General features: G+C 39.5%; 1 protein-coding gene across 6 annotated transcripts in view; it reads left to right on the top strand.

Moving 5' to 3' along the window:
- The first annotated feature begins 3,325 nt into the window (after nucleotides 1–3,325).
- The window catches only part of map7d1a (MAP7 domain containing 1a), a 52,498-nt gene continuing 38,621 nt past the window's right edge, over nucleotides 3,326–17,202 (top strand). For all 6 annotated transcript variants that reach the window (XM_017475425.3, XM_017475409.3, XM_017475417.3 and 3 more), the window contains exon 1: nucleotides 3,326–3,655. In XM_017475425.3, coding sequence (XP_017330914.1) covers nucleotides 3,613–3,655 — 43 coding nt within the window. In that variant the 5' untranslated portion in view covers nucleotides 3,326–3,612. The remainder of the gene's footprint in view (nucleotides 3,656–17,202) is intronic.

Here is a 17,202-nt window from a genome sequence, read left to right as displayed (position 1 = left end):
TGCACAGTGTGTTGTTCACTGAATCTCTGCTGGCTGCTCCACTGCTCATGTGATTACATCATGCTCTATTGTGTGTGCTGTTTACCTCGAGCCTGGATCTCTTGCTCTGTATTCAGATTCAGGCCTGGAGTGTTCACTCTGATTACACACAAAGTAATCCGGCTTGTGTTTGTGAATGGATGCATACATCCCTGTGTGTGTGAGTGTGTGTGTGTGTGTGTGTGTGTGTGTGTGTGTGTGTGTGTGTGTGTGTGTGTACATGTGCTTCCTGTGTGCATATCTATACAATTAGTGAGAGAGAGAGCGAGGGAGAGAGAGCGAGAGAGAGAGAGAGTTAGTGAGAGAGAGAGTAACAGACTGCTGCTTGTAAATGAACCACTACTTCTCTCCTTCTCGGAGGAAGGGGGGGGGGATACTTTTCCTGTGCACCCATGTATGGTTGGATACTTAATAAACTCCCTCCTGTCTCTTTCCTTCCGTGTGCTTTCATCTTTAGACAGTATTGGTCTAGCTTATCAGTGTGAGGTTTCCTTAACAATCCTACGTCATTTCAAGCAATAACTAACACTTAACACTTAGCATCAGTGCAAATCAAAGCCTACCGGCAGAAAGAGTCTGAATGTAACCAATTAAGAAAGAATTTATTCTTGTAAATACTGTATGAGATGCAGCTGGAGTGTGTTATTTTGTGCATCATCAAAAAGCAGCACAATATTTCATTTAACTAAGTATCTGATTATGAAACACCATGAGATTTTGTTATCATGATGCAATTTCATGATTTCATTTAAGCATTACAGCTCATTAGAGATTCTGGTTTGATTCCTAAAATAATGTGACCGAATGAGCAGTTTTAATGTTCCTGGAATGCTGGGGTTCATTAAAAGTAATGTTACTGTGTAGCATTTTTAACCAAATATACAAAAACACAGGGATTCCGGAGCAAAAATGAACAGACTTCAAGATATCGTAATAAACAACTATAATTATTTTTTAAATCTGTCTATATTTTTGGTGCAAACTGTACAAATCTCTCATATTGTAGTTAAGTTGTAGTCAAATTGTAGTTTAAATAAGACTAGTTGGTGATGATGTATTTAATAAGGGCAAGTCTGTACTAACTTCAGATTAAGAACAGTTACACCACAAAACAAGTTCAGATTAGAACATATTGAATGTATTTATTAAACTATAATATGATCCTGTAGATAACAGTTGTATGACTGTATACCACCCTTTATAGGCTATATAATGAACGGTTTTTGTTCAAGATATTGTTAAAATAAAGCTCATGGATTAGTAATCACATTAAAGGTTAACTGCATTTACATTTCCAGAGAGTTGCAAATTATGTTCCACTATTTATGCATGGAATTAAAGTTAGATGTTATGGCTAGGTTAAAATAAAATAAAATAAAATAACTTCTGCCCTTATATGGATGTGCTCCAGGCATTGTAATGAGCATCTGCATTTGACTGTGAAGATTTAATCTATCAGACATTTTATTTCTCATTATATTTCCAAGGAACAACCAACATTGTTTTCTATCTGCCAGTCTCTGCTGCGGCACTTTCACTTCTCCTGATTGTCCTTGTCCCCATCCCCCTTCATACTCCTCTTCTGTGTCCACTTATGTGTGACAGGTGGCTCTTAGGGTTTGTGTGTTCGCATGGGCCAACAGCTGCACAAAGGAGCCCTACTGGGTCTTTGGCGGGACAGTGTGTCCCCTCTCAAATGTGTCATTTTCCTCCCCCTCATTATATCGCAGCCATGTCTGTTTCTGTTGTGGTCTACAGGTGACAAACAGTGTCATGGTTTAGTTTGATTAGTTTGAACAGAAATGCTTTTCTGAATGTACCGTGGCTACTGGAAATACACCTAGCAATGACAGTACAGTAAAAAGTATACACAATCCTGTTTTCGTGTGCTATAAGAGGTGCTAACATATAGCTTGATATCTAAAAACTGTGGAGGCACAGTGGCTTCATGGTTAGCGTGTTTGCCTTGCATCTCTGAGGTTGGGGGATTGAGTCCCTCCTCCACCCTCTGTGTGTTGAGTTTGCATGTTTTCCCCATGCGTCCAGTCTTGTAGGCTGAGTGGCATTTCCAAATTGTCTCTCTGTGTGTGTGATTATGCCTGGTGATGGGTTGGCACCCAGTCCCGAGTTCTCTGGGACCCCTGTGACCTTGTGTAAGATAAGCAGCGTGGAAGACGGATGGATGGATTTGAAAAATGTTTACATGCACATCAACTTCCATTTAAGGTCTATATTCAGCGTGCAGCCATAGTCAGAATATGTTGCTTATATGTTTCTATGCATACTGGTGTCGGAATATTCCTGTATACATGGTTGTTGTAAGTATGCCTGAGCTGCCATACATCTTCTTTCAGTGGATTTTCTGAATACTGTGTTTACATGCAACAAATGTCTGATAAAAACAGACATATTCCAGTGGTGGGAATCAGAATTTTGGCAATCAGAATATTGTCTTAATCTGATTCGGGCGATCGGATTGCAATCTTTTCCCATTAATATTGGAATACTGATGTGCATGTAAACATATTGTCAGTGTGAGCTATAGAGATTTGTGAAAATTTAGAAATACTATCTGCATAAAATGATCAAAATAGCAAATTTGCAAGTGATCTAAGAGTATAAGACCTTCCTGGCTACATCCACCAACCCTCATCATTCACCAACCCTCGCATAATAACCCTGCTTATTATGTTTTTGAGAGCTTATTACTTTGGTTGCATTAAAATATTTGTTTTAATGCAATCTACATGTCTTTGACAAGAATATGACGAGTAATTGGACGGTCATTGTTTTTTGGACGCTAGTTTAGCATTCATAGTATCAGAGCTAATTAGCCTTGTTCTAATCTAATTCAACGTTACATATATTTCCATGGTAATATACTTTCATATGTAATGATTAAAAAAAAAAATTATAAATGTTTATTTAACGATATATTCTACAAGTTATATTCTTGTAGCCGACAGCTACCTGTACACTATATGACATGGCAGTGTTAAAAAAGCGCCTACAAGGTTTGAAAGTGAGGCTCCTGGGTAAGATCCACCGCAAGCAGAACGCAGGGGTATCCTCTAAAAACTACAAGACGTCGGGACACGATAAAACATTATCCTCTAGCCGACTTATCAAAATAAGACAGTATATTCTTATCTGGATTTAAATGCAGAATATAAACCGTGTCACAAGGTCAGTTCGTGATAAAGAAGTCAACACGGCTAAGCGTTCTTCCCTCTGAGCAACAATGGTACGGTCCAGATTCTGGCTTCGGCTGTGGGGCGACCTTTACTGCGAGCAATCATATCATCAGCTGTTGTGTGAGAAGTGTGTACGTATGAGTGTGTTTGGTCCTGAACTTCGTTTTAAGTCCCTTCTAAGTCGAGGCAGTGTCGGGTTTTTACTAAATCGACAGGTTTCCCCTCTCCTGAGCTGAGATTTTGTGTGCTGTAGGACAGGGGGCTGTAGAGACGGAGAGAGCCGACTGGGTTTATCTCATCTTCCTTTTTTATTTCGGAGGAATGAGTATACAGTTCAGGAGAATACACTAGCGACAGTCCGTCTGATCGACAGAGAAATATGGATCGTGAAGATCTTAGTGGACTAATCCAGACACAGACACGTAAGTCATGAGAAATCAGTCTTTCCTTCAGCTGCGTGATGATCTGAAGAAAAGGGCCAGATCTTCTGGATTTCAGCTTCACCACGTGGCGATTTGTTCCTAATGTTAATCATACTGCTCTAGAAGTTCTCTAGAGTTTCAGCTATGTGTATTTTCTCTAGAGTTTCAGCTATGTGTAATCACGATGTTAAAACCATCTGGGGGCTAATCTTAATCAGCTCCTCTTTTAATGGAGATTTAATGGAGTCTACTTCATACTTTCCTCTGAAAACAAAGTTGCGTTGATGCAGAGATGTTCTCTGGTTGGTGCTGTGCGTGTCATCAGTATCTGCATGGCGTGATAAAGGCGCGACATGTTACAACTCATCATAGAAAAGCGCAATTACACAAGCTTAGTGAAAGCAGGACGGGTATGTCGAGCTCGTCTGGTCATTGTTTCTCTGTGATTCAGACACAGCTGAAGATCTGTGCCGAATTTCTCTATACACTAGTGGTGTGTGTTATGGAGCCCTGGATTTGTTCAAATGAAAAGATCCATGCGTCATGTGTGTTTGTGTTGGTGGATACTGCAGCAGGAACACTGCGACATCCTTCCTTCCATCCATCCATCCATCTTTCCATCCTTCCGTCCATCTTTCCTTCCTTCCGTCCTTCCGTCCATCTCTCCTTCTCTCCTTCCTTCCATCTGTCTTTCCTTCCTTCCTTCCGTCTGTACTGCTTATCCTACCCAAGGTGGATGGGGGCCACCCTGGACGGGGACACAAGGTGGACGGGGGACACCCTGAACGGGTGCCAACCAGAGTCTGATATGAATTTTATTTTCTTCCACCTGCCACAGTGGCTGGTAATTTTTGTTTAAAAAACTAATTTTTTACCGGCCATTCAGAATTTCTTGCAGCTACATCACAAAAACAGACACTATCAGTGTTGTTTAAAATGATATAATTGATATAAACAAAAAGTAATATTTCACTTTTAATAAAAAACAACAAGATATTAACACTGCATTTACAATGTTTACTGAAGAAGAAAAATCTAGAAAGAATCATTCTAGTGTTTCAAATATATCAGTGGCATAAAATGTTCTTAAAATGACAAGAATATCATTTATCACATTTATTTCTGGGACAATATATTGTTTGACGAAAGTTGTTATCGTGACAGACCTACACAACTCACCCTATTTTTTTGTGGCCAGTGGTGGCTCAGTGGCTAAAGGCTCTGTGTTAGTGATCAGAAGGTCAGGAGTTAAAGCCCAAGCACTGCCAAGCTACCACGGTTGGGCCCTTGAGCAAGGCCCTTAACCCTCAGTTGCTCAGATGTATAAATTAGATAAATGTAAGTCACTCTGGATTAGGGTGTCTGCCAAATGCCATAAATGTTAAATGTCTTTTTGCTATTATGCATAGTAGTGGACCTCTTCTGTGTCCCACAATGTTCCCCTGCCACCTATGGTACACGTGTTGTGGAAACGTATGTCATCATCATCGGCTAAAACACACGCGCAGATTACTTTACTTCCAGAACAAGTGTGGACCCGAATACGAGTTGAGTTCACATTCAGGGGAATCGTTGCACAGTTCCAGTGCAACCGAGCTCGGATCACCTCGTACAGGGTTCAGTACCGCAGTGCGCTTCCCGGTCCATATGACCGCATTCACATTACCAATTTTTCATGCAAACCGTGCTCTGTTTCGGACTAAACTGCCAGTGTTAAAGCCGCTTAAGCCACCATGCCCCCTGCTGGATAATATATTGTTTCTTAATCCTTCTCACGATATGAGCTTTGGCATGATTGGTATTGAAGGCCTTTGTCCATTTGAGCTGAAAGCATCCTGATGATCAGCTGCAGATATTCCAGATGAATATTTTGTGGGTGTTTTTGATGAATCATGGCTTTCACATGATCCAACAAGCAGAACTTTTGTTCCTTCCATTCTTTAACCGTGTCACATCAGGGGCCTGTCAATTCTAATACCATGCAAGGCATATTGCAATCCCAATACATAATATATGTACCACAGTATGGTATTTTCATCCATTCATCCGTTTCCTCTAACCACTTAATCCTGGTCAGGGCTACATCGATCTGGGAAGATTGGGCATGAGGCAGGAATATACACCTAATGGGATGTTGGTTTGTCGCGGAGCACCATACACATATTTACACACTTATTCATACCTAGGTACGAATTAGTGTAGCCGATTCACCTACAGGCATGTTTTTGCGAGGTAGGAGGAAACCACTGGACATGCGGAACATCATGCCACCAGTATGACGATTTTGTCCACGTCAGATGGATGTTTTTCACAATATGTTGCTGAGCATCACTAGGGAATAAAGTACATACAGCAATATTGAACAATGTCTTATACATTCAACAAACTCTTATACATTTAATATTCTACATGTAAGGCTGTGTGAGATATGATATCATGATACACTTTTCTGAGATCATTGGTACGGTGATGTTTTAAAAAAATAATACGTTTTTAAAAATTACAAATGAAATGGTATTGAATGGATGTTGATTTGACGTAATTTATTTTTAACTTCATCTTTTTGGTCTTTGTAGGCATTAACGTTTAACATTATTTGCTTATTTTTCTAATGTTTTGCAGGCAGTTTGTTAGCTAAATTATATATTGTGATGTGCATCTTGTATTGTAGAAATGTCCTCATGTATCGTGATATGATATTTTTGTCCTATCGTCCAGCCTTATCTGCATATGGCTTGCACTGAAATGCAGTATTTGATCCGGGTTGAATTTTAGCTCACACTGCAGGTATACAGTATGCATATTGATTAAGTGAATACATGTACAGTTTAATGTGACCCTCCTGGTGTTTAAATTTAGGGCTTTTGCTATTAAGTTATCTATAAATAGAGAACCATTGAGTTAATTACATCAACGCAGTCAGAGCAAAAATAGAGCGGTCACTTGCTGTTCATTTTGCATTTGAGCTGACCGTACATTTGAATACATTAGTGTCAATTAAGTATGATTGGGAACATCGCTGCAGTGGTACGTTAGGAGCCTTCTACTCTTACTAGTACCTTTTGTGTGGTATGCATTAACCTCCACCCTAGATCTGGCTAGGAAAAAAAAGGCTTTTCTATGTAAAGCTTTCTCTGGTGATATCAAAAGATTGTGCTTCCTTCCTTGTGCTGGGGGACCAGTGGGGTGGATGCTCTTGGCTTCAAGTCAGGATAGCAGCGAGGGGAAAATCTGATCTCCTATAGCACAGTCAGTGATCCCACAATTTGTCATTATTATTATTATTATTATTATTATTACAGTCTTCTGACTACACCTCTATTGAATTTTGTCATTCTTGGCTGAGTAGCATGAGCACTGAACAGTTAGTGGAGTTGGATAAAGTGCAAATTGATCAAATACAATCATCACAAAATTGTCTAAGTTTGCCATTCATTTCAGACGAGTGCAATTTTGTAAGAACACTAGGGCTGCATACTACTGTACTAAATTGAATTGCCTTCCACAACTTTATAAATTGTATAGTGCTGTACCATTTTGACTGATGGTATTTGGTTTGGAGCATGGCCTAGAATCACTTCTCTGCTCAGTGGTGTCTAATTTCAATTCCATCAAGTACAATGGAAAACCCAGAAAGATTTGCGAAGTCAGCTGCTTTATGTTTCTTCACATAAAATCAAATGGCACATTGGAAACCGACCAAGCAACGTATTTCCATGAACCTGTGCCCACTGTAACCTCAGATTCCTGTTCTTGGCTGATGAGTGGAACCTGATGCGGACCTTTGCCACAAGCATCGATGTGTTATGTATTCTGAGATGCTTTTCTGCTCACCATGGTTGTAAAGAGTGATTATTCAAGTTATTGTAACTTTCCTGTCAGTCTGGCCATTCTCCTCTGACATCTTTTCTCTGTGTGAACTCTAGAGCATTCTTCAATCTTATCTGCAAAGGGCCGGACTGGCAATAGGCTTTCATTCCAACAAAACAGGAGCCACACCTGATTCCACTTGTTTAATCAGTTCATCTTTGTCTGCAATCAACCATCAAGTGTGCCTCCTATTTGGCTGGAATGAAAGCCTGCCGCCAGTCTGGCCATTAGCGGATAAGGTTGAAGACCCCTTCTCTAGAGATGGTTGTGCGTATAAATCAGAGGAAATCCTTGGATTGATTTCCAGTTTCTGAAATACTCAAATCAGCCCATCTGGCACCAAAACCCATGCCATCGGATGTATCTGAACCAGCTCTTGTTGTCAGGGCGCTAATCAGGGAGTTGGCCATTTTAAGCACAAAATACGACCTAGGTAGCTGATTGAGATGAAGCCCTTGTCATTTGCATTACATTTACATTTATGGCATTTGGCAGACGCCCTTATCCAGAGTGACTTACATTTATCTCATTTATACAACTGAGTTAAGGGTCTTGCTTGAGGGCCCAACAGTGACCGCTTGGCAGTGCTGGGATTTGTACTCATGACCATATGATCAGTAGTCCAATGTCTTAACCACTGATCTACCACTGCCCTTGTCAGAGTTACTGAGATCACATTTTCTCTCCATTCTGTTGCTTGTAATGTACATTAACTGTAGCTCTTGTATTGTCGGGGTTGATGCCGTTGTCATCGTTGTCTGAATCTCAATTAGTTTTCACTACAAACATGCACAAAAATATTAGTTGCAGCACTTATAATTATAGACCGGTGTTGTACAACCCCATACTGCACCGCTGTGAAGGTAAAAATACCTTACATACCATAAAACTGTTTAACCGTTATCCACCACTGGTTTTGAAATATCTCCAAATCTCACTCTTTTTTTAAACCTGACTTTTCTACAAGATGAGGATGTGAAACTTGTTTTCTTAATCTCGAAACCTTACAGAATCAAATCATTTACCACAGTGTTGTATTGAAAAGCTGTTGAACTTTCACTACCATGTGCAGGTTAGTAGTGGGATGTGCATCCAGCTAGCCTTTGACACAGATTAATGCAATGACACACAATTCTTGCTTTGGAAGAAAGCAAGAATTTATTTATCTATTTGGAATAAATTTCTATGAGACTGACAGGATTTAACACTGGTTAAAAAAAACACTGCTTCTTTCATGTGTTTGGGATTTTCAGAGTTCACATTTAAACAGTACCTTTTGGATTCAGAATGAAATGTCTCTTTAAGAAATCTGTCTCCGATACATCTCTTTCCTCCTCAAGAGAATTTGCCTGACAGTGCTGACCAGTGTGTTCTCTCTGTGGGCTGCTGTGTTGTGGATTTGTCCCACATACCTAAAACATTATTAGCAACATTCTCGACAAGCTCTGAGCAGTGTTCTCACTCTGGCCTGTATGTGTTTTGTTTTTAAGTAAGTTTCCCATATCTAGATTCCTGAGAAATGTCTGCCGCAAGTCCGAACTGTCAAAACATGAGAGAACGCTTGGCTATTGTTTGTGATTATGTTGTGAAATCAGCTTTAAGCCCAAGATATTTACAAGTAAGATGTATGAGATGTTTTAGTTGTTTTGATTATTAGCTAGCCAGGAAATATGCCACTGTGTCCACCTATGAAGTGTCCACAAATACTAGCATGCTAGTGAAGCTAGCCCTCAACAGAAGCAGTTGAGGTCCAAAAAATAAAATAACAACTAGGAATCCATATGCTGAAATTGACTATGCTGTTGGCACTTATCGGGCTCAGAAGACTAAATCCTGCTAAGCAGACTGTTAGCAAAATAGCCCAAACGTTCCAGCAATTTAGCCAAAACAACTTGAATAGTTAGTAGCTAAATGTTGGCTACACATTCTGCATGGTGATTAGTTAGGTTTTTTTAAAAAAATATAAACAAAATCCACCACTTGAGATGTTTTCATGCAGTCAATCAACATATTTTGAATTTGTTTCATGTTCTTAGTTGGATGTAACTGTAACATAAATCCTTGGTGCTAAAAATGTTTTTGCACAATACCACACTTTGGCTAGCAGAGTTGGGTATTGTAACGCGTCACTGTAATCTAATGAAGTTTTCTGATAACACAGTAATGTAGCGGATTACATTATAAATTTATGTAATTTGATTGCAGTTACTGATGTCAGTTACATTACTTGTGTTACAAATTCATTGTTAAGAAAACAGTATTAAGTAAAATGCATTAATAAAAATAAATAAATCAGGTTTTGCGCAGCTGCCGGGGCATAACCTGGCCTGGGCATTGGGGGATGTAATCCCGAAGATTTTTTTCTTTAGCCCCGAATACTTCTCCACTTGGAGTGATTTGTCACTTCGTAACTGAATGTCAGTAAAAGAAGACAGTGTTGTAATTTTACATCTTTAGTGAATGGAGGTGAGACCAATCAGACAGTATTTACAGGAAAATATGTGGAAACACTCGTGTCTCATTGGCTGACAGGTCTCAATTCTGCCAAACCCTAGCTCACACAATCAGTGTGAGGAAAAATGGATATACGTCGTTGTTGTGGTGTTTGTTTGTTTGTTTGTTTATTTATTTATTTATTTATTTATTTATTTTTTAAACCAGTATAGGGGTTGAAACTGAAAGTAACATCCTCTGATGCTGAACAGGAAAACAAGGTGTGTAAATGTCCATATGACTTCCAAGTTATGTGAACATGATCTGAGCAGAGCATAAGGAAAGATAATGTATTTTGTAACCCATACAATGAGAGTTTAGCTGTGCCTCCCCTTGGCTAGTGACACCAAAGTAGTCTAGTTAGAAAAGTTTTATATTTGATCAGTCTGGCAGCTCTACAAACAGTGATTATACCCGAGGCAAGTTTTATGATAAACTTTTTCTGATCATGCCATACATTGACAGCTAAGTTACGTCAGCGTCCATAAAACAAAACTTGGGCTACTTGATGAGCTGGAATAAATGCATGGAGAAGAATCTGGGCTCAGCCCCGGATGATTAACAGTCCAGCTCACGCCCCTGACGGCTGCTTCAGTTAATGAGCAATGAGCATGTGCTTTAATGAATCTTTTGTAGTGTATTTGTATAGGTTTGATAGGTTTTGAAAGTAAAGTAATTAGTAATCTGATTACGTTTTAAATGCAGTAATCAGTAATGTAAACAGATTACAATTTTAAAGTAGTAATTAGTCATCTGTAGTGGATTGTTTGTTGGGTTAATTATTCAAAAATGTTTGCTAGCAAATATGTGCTTCCGTAGTCTATAAAAGTTCTGTAGTGGTAAAATTGAAAGGAAATTTCATGCCATTAAATTTCACATAGTCATCAGCATGTATGTACGTTAAGGTGTTCCTCTCTAGCGAGATCAGTCTGTAAGAATTTTGAAGATTCATGACCCCAGGCCGATCTCAATTTTTAGGCATGAGCTTCACAAAAGGCTTCCTGACACTGCTTTCACATGTGAGCTTTTCTTTGTAAACGTTTCTGCTATGACTGCACCGTGAATGCAGTAAATCAGGCATTAGGTCTACCATTCATGGACCAGTGCTGTTTTGATAGTTGAAATCGAGTTAGTTGTTCTTTCTCAGATGAGCACACAGTGAAAACAGTGTTTTGGGCTGTTTCCAGATGAACTTCTGACACATGATAAATTATTGATTAATCGATAGGTAGTCTCATCTGGCCTTAGGTTTAGCTTCTCGTTATACTTTATTTCCTTTTAAAGTTAATATTTCCCTTTTGAAGATATCTTCCCCTGGACGTCAGTGCTAACCTGGGGTAAAGCTGTTAACTCTGAGCTTTGCAGTCCTCTTTATGTAAGAACAAGTGCTAGGATTAGGGTTACTCAACAAGGTTGAAACTAATGGCTTTCAATTAATGTTTACAGTTGCCCTTCAGTCATGTAAAAGGTCCTGTTTCTACCTGAGAAGATAGACTGCTGTCAGTAAAAGATGCTATCTCACGTGTGTGTGTGTGTGAGAGAGAGAGAGAGAGAGAGAGAGAGAGAGAGAGATTTTGGTCATACTGATTGTGAGATGCTAAGGGACGGATGCAGCCTGATGGGAAACAGGTTCTGTTCTGCATCATGCTGTTTGCTTCCTGCCACCTTCCTTCTGTCACTCTTGAGGAACTGAATGTTTCAGCTCCACAGCACACTGAGCCTTTACCCAACCAACAGCAAGCAAGCAGCAAAGTCCTTTTTCAGCCGTTAGCAGCACTCGGGCCTTGTGAAACAGACATTATTCAGTCGCCCCAGGATTATTTGATTTTGCGATAGCAGAAATGAACGGAATATTCAGAGGAGCTTGCAATTTCAAAACTATCGCAGATTTGGGCCAAAACGAGTCATGTGATGTCATCACAATGCACGTTCAGCCAACGCCCTCTTCAATACACATGCAAAATGTCACTGCCAAAAGACCGTGTAAAACAGTTTCGCCAAATGCAAGTAGTTTTCTGCAAAAGACCCACAAAAACACCGCAAGTTGCATCGCAAATTTTGAAAAACATCACGGCAAAATCAAGCATTTTGGGCTGCAACAATCACAAAAAACTCTATGAAATAAAGACACACAGCAGTTCTTGCTATAGTGAGATCAAACTATTTTATTTGATAAAACTCACTTTTGTGCAGTATTGATATGGTTTGGTTAACATTTCTTTGCCAGCTTAAACATCTTTTACACTACAGCACTGGTGAATTCTCGATTCTGATTGGTCAGACAGTGTGAATTTCTTTTCTGACAGTAGTGCTAGCTGCAAGAAAATTATAGATTTATATTAATATGCTTGTTGTATGTTATCATACACTGAGACCTTTTAACAAATGGGGGGGGGGGGGGACGTGTGGTATTGTTGATCTGCTCAAAATTTCTGTAAGGTGATGTTTGTTTAGCATTTTTGGAAGGAGTCTTCAGTGCTAGTGCTTTGTAAAACTCAGAGATGAAGCGTTCACTTTAATTTCCGATGAAGTGAAGTGCCGTGAAACACTCCGCATTATTCGATGTTTTGATGTCATTTCCACTGAAACAGGAAGTCAGGACGGGACATATAGTGTGGCTCCTCCCCCTTTTTAAATAGCCAATAGTGTATAGCTTACCTCACAGCCCGGGCTAAACCGTGCTGACAGTTTGTTCCATGGATTTTTATAATGTTGGGGTGGGACACTTCAAATTCTATTGATTGGACATAAAATCTGATGAGAAGCTGAAGTGCAGAATGATGTCATCAAAACTGTTGATTCGTATTGGTGATAGAGAAAGAGACTGTATATTTTGAATGCATATATCTTCTAAATTTGAATTTTGTAATTGTTTCGGAGAACACTAGCTTATGGATAACCTTAAGGCTAACATATTCATACTAAAAGCCACAAAACCTCAAATTTGATTTATTATTTTTTAACAGGACAGCTTTGTGTTTGTGGTTTCTCTGTATCATGACAAGCTAACTTTTATTCACAGATGTTTCACAACATTAAATGTACCCTTAAATGGATAAAAAGTACAACATGTTAAGTGTAGCATGATTGTTTGCGATTTGCCGTGCTGTAAGAGGAAGAAAACTCATTGGGTCGTGCTGTTATTTGGGAGGGAACATTCATTCTGCTTCACATCGGGCCACATAACACCACCCGTCATGGGTTATTTTCCTATATCAGCATGCCCCATCATGATTTATTCCTTATTTACGTAAAGAAACTTGTGTATCATCTGGCTTTCAAGGACTGCATCTGGCCTACAATTCTGAGCTGTTTCTCAATGTTGATTGCTCTTGTTTAAAATAACTTTGCTACTAGATTTTATAGTGCAGTTCAATACATGCACTTAAAATATCAGGGACATTGAGTCACTCAGTTGCAAAGCTCACCTTTTATTTACAGATCTGGGGGAAAAAATGAGGCTAACCTCTTATGAAGATTTATATAACTGAGAAAGGCAAATTTTGCCTTGGAGCTACTTGGATGGAACCATAAGCCTTGATCATCCTGTAATCTGTACCCACGTGAAAAGCTGACATAATGTTTATGGCTTAAGGAAGTGTCTTTGCCATTGTTATCCAGTTTTGCAAGAAATAACCTGCAAGAACATGCAGGCTACTTAGGATTAGAAAAATCCTCTTTGTTGGAAAACAAATTCTTATTCTTTTCAGTGTGCAACAAAAAAAAGCTCACAATCCAAAAATGTGCTCTCTATTAGTCACTTCTCTCTGGATTCCAGTTTAAAAAGTCATAACAGTTCTTAGCAGGATTGTAACAAACTGGCTTTGTGTTTGTTGGTTTAGAAACCAATAAGATGCTCATCATTAAGTTTCTGCCTGTTTTTTCCAGTCTATCACCATGCTCCATCCAGCCGTCCATCCATTTATTGTACTACGTATCCTCCAAACCCGCTACAGAGGGTTGTGGGGGAGTCTGGAGCCTATCCCAGACGGGGGACACCCCATCGCAGGACACAGTTACACAAGCACTAAGAAGAACTTAGAGATGCCAATCAGCTTACAACGCATGTCTTTGGACTGGGGAAGGAAACCGGAGTACACAGAGGAAACCCCCGAAGTACAGGGAGAACGTGCAAACTCCACCCACACAGGGCAGAGGCGGGAATCGCCGCGGGAATCGCTGAGGGAAGCTTGCTAACCACTAAGCGACCGTGCCCCCCATCAGGCTCTATCATCATATAGAATAGAAACCGTCCCATAGAGATGAAGAGTGTCAGTAGGAAGTGGGAAGAGGAAGCCGCAGAAGCAGTGGTAACGCTGCAGAGGTTGAGTGTGCGTTTAGAGAGGATCACATTACCGGCATGGTGCTAGTCTTTAGCACCCAAGCAGCATTTAAATCACATGCCGTCAGACACTGAGCTCTCACACTCCCACACACTCTCACACTCATGCCGGACTATGGCTGCGTCCGATTATCCCTACTACACAGTAGACAAAAAGCAGTATGCCAAAGGAGTAGTATGTCCGATTTCTCAGTATTCATAAAACCGTATGCATGAAAAATACCCGGATGACCTACTGCTTCCGCTGAGATTCTGCAGTATGGAAGCAATGGACACTGTGGATACTGCGCTATCCCATAAGGGAACGGGACTGGTGCGGAAGAGCTGTCAGAACCTGCACTGCGTAGTACGTCCGGATTGTATTCGTGCTTACCACTTGTACTGCATCAATGACTGGGCAGTAGGTACTGAATCAAATGCAGCAGGTTCAGTCACAGTATGTGATTTCGTACACAGCCTATGACTTCATTCACTAATACGGGCATGGCTTTCAAAACGTAACACACCCAGTATTCAGTAATTAAATTATTCTACTCATGCTGGTTTTGACACTGTGAAGTGGTTAAAGAGTGTCTTGGGGTGATCATGTATGCATTTATTATTTTATTCAGAGCTCAGAGCTGCTTTCATGTAAGCCAGGATGGACTAATTGAATATAATGCAATTTGAACATGTCAGACACTTCCATATCATTTTATTGGTTTAAGGAAGATGGAGATTTGCTTTTTAAATCATACTTAATATTTGTGTAATGTGTTTGGCGATTTCTTACCGCAGCTTGGGATGAACTGCACTTGACTTCAGAAAATGAACAATAATTCAAGAAGACCTTATCAATCATATGCTTGTACCCTCAATGACAAAATTTCATTCACCATTGGACAGAAATGAATAATGGTCAGTTACCATGTGATGGATTTCATTAATCGTTGTTCTGAAGGACAGTTCTGAATATTATATTGTGGTCCGTTAGTTAGTTAGGATTTAGTGGGAATACATTCCATGACTATTTTTAACCTTCATTTTACATTGTAGCCAGTATAATGAGGAGTCTGGACTTCAGCAATAGTTCTAAATACCTTTAAAAAAAAAAAAAAACAAAAAACAAAACTGTAAACTGACAAAAAAAAAAAGTCCAACTGTTTTGGTCACTATATCCTTTCAATTCATAATTAATGTTAGTAATGTGAATCTGCTAGCTATGATTGGTTTCAGTCAAAAAGGGGAAAAACACCCTGTCAATAATTGTTTCTACTTTTGTTGTGCCACAAGTTTGCAGTAGTTGCAATAAAAAGCCATGTCTGGAAGACTGACTAGACTAAAGTGGTAGCTAGTATAATGTAATAAGATTTGGTGAAGTGGTTAGCTAGTTAAGCGTTATTTAGTTATGTGTTATCAAGTCTTTCTAGGGTCCTAATTTTCTTTGTGTTTAACAGTGTGCTGAATGCTTGTTGTGCTCTGCATGTACAGTATCACTTTGATGTTGTAGCATACATGATAAGGTCTAATTTCAAACTTCAGCAGCTCCACCTCAATTCCCATTTGGCTGAGGTTAGAGGGAGAAAGGGGAATTCACAAACTGTGTATTTAAAGAGCGGTTTGCAAGTACCATGAGGCAGACAGACTTCAGACGGTCAGCAGATGTCTAATATTAGAGCTAGTCCAGCACAGCTAAAGGTCACTGTGTCTATAAACATCTGTATACCTATAGTCTTTCAAGCTAGATATCTTATAGTTTATATATCTTATATCCTATAGTTTGTCAATAAATGTGGCCAAGAACTATCTACTATCACAGAAAAAGGCACTTTAAATAACATAGCAGTTGAGCAATTACAGACTTGCTCCTGCAGGAGCATCTCGTTTACTCAACAAGTGCTTCAAACAAAACTCTGGGTTAATGTTTTCAGTAAAGTGACTATATCTTATTCTGAAAGGTTTGTTCCATTTGTGATGTTCTGCAGAGTTTCACTTGCACAGTTTTTTTTCCTGCAGGAAATTAGTGCACAGAATTGCAGAGAGCCAGTTAGATTGTAACATGGGAGATCGTTGAAGGTTGTACACAGAAAAGTGTACAAACGATACGAGGCTTGTGATTGTTATATTTGATTAAAAAAAAAACTAAACTAAACTTTTTTGAATGCTTGTTGCAAGGCATTTACAAGGCCATGATCATGATAATCAGTCCCTCCAGGATTTTGCGATCACAGAAAGCAAAACTCTGCAATATTCAGAGGAGCTTCGAATTTTTCAAAATTGCTGCAAATTTTCTGCAGATTTGGGCCGAGACACGTCATGTGACGTCATCACAATGTGCATTCATCCCATGCCGTCTTTAATTCATGTGCACAAAAAAACTCAGCACAAATTTTGAAAAAAGCCACAGTAAAATCAGGCATTATTTTTTGTTTTTTTGCTGCAACAATCACCAAAAAAAAAACTCTATGAAATCCTGTATGGACTGGATAATGAATAACAGGCTGAAGTCTATATTGTACAGTCCTCTTATTGTGCCAAATCTGATCACTTGTTCTAAAATGGCCACCAGATTATGACCTCAATTCATTAGACCTGTTTTCATAAACTCATTCTCTCATCCAGTATCTGATCTCATATTCTAAGGGTGAGGGTCAGGATCATGTCATTAGATCCCATTGGTTTATAACTGACCTGAATAGGCTGGATGATGTCAAATAGCTCTGCGGTTGGGTGTGTTCCTCTGCAGCCCATAATTAGGCCTTGTATTCTGGGGCTCCCTCACAACAACAGGGTGGAGCGGCAAAACCAAAGCAGTGGATTTAAGATCTTTGCACTTTCTGCAATTATATGTTAGGTGTTCACA

The sequence above is a fragment of the Ictalurus punctatus genome, chromosome 1 (genome assembly GCF_001660625.3).
Source record: "Ictalurus punctatus breed USDA103 chromosome 1, Coco_2.0, whole genome shotgun sequence".
In the NCBI taxonomy this organism is placed as follows: Eukaryota; Metazoa; Chordata; class Actinopteri; order Siluriformes; family Ictaluridae; genus Ictalurus; species Ictalurus punctatus.
The sequence above is the reverse complement of the archived record's forward strand: the minus strand, read 5'-3'. Positions and strand labels throughout refer to the sequence as shown.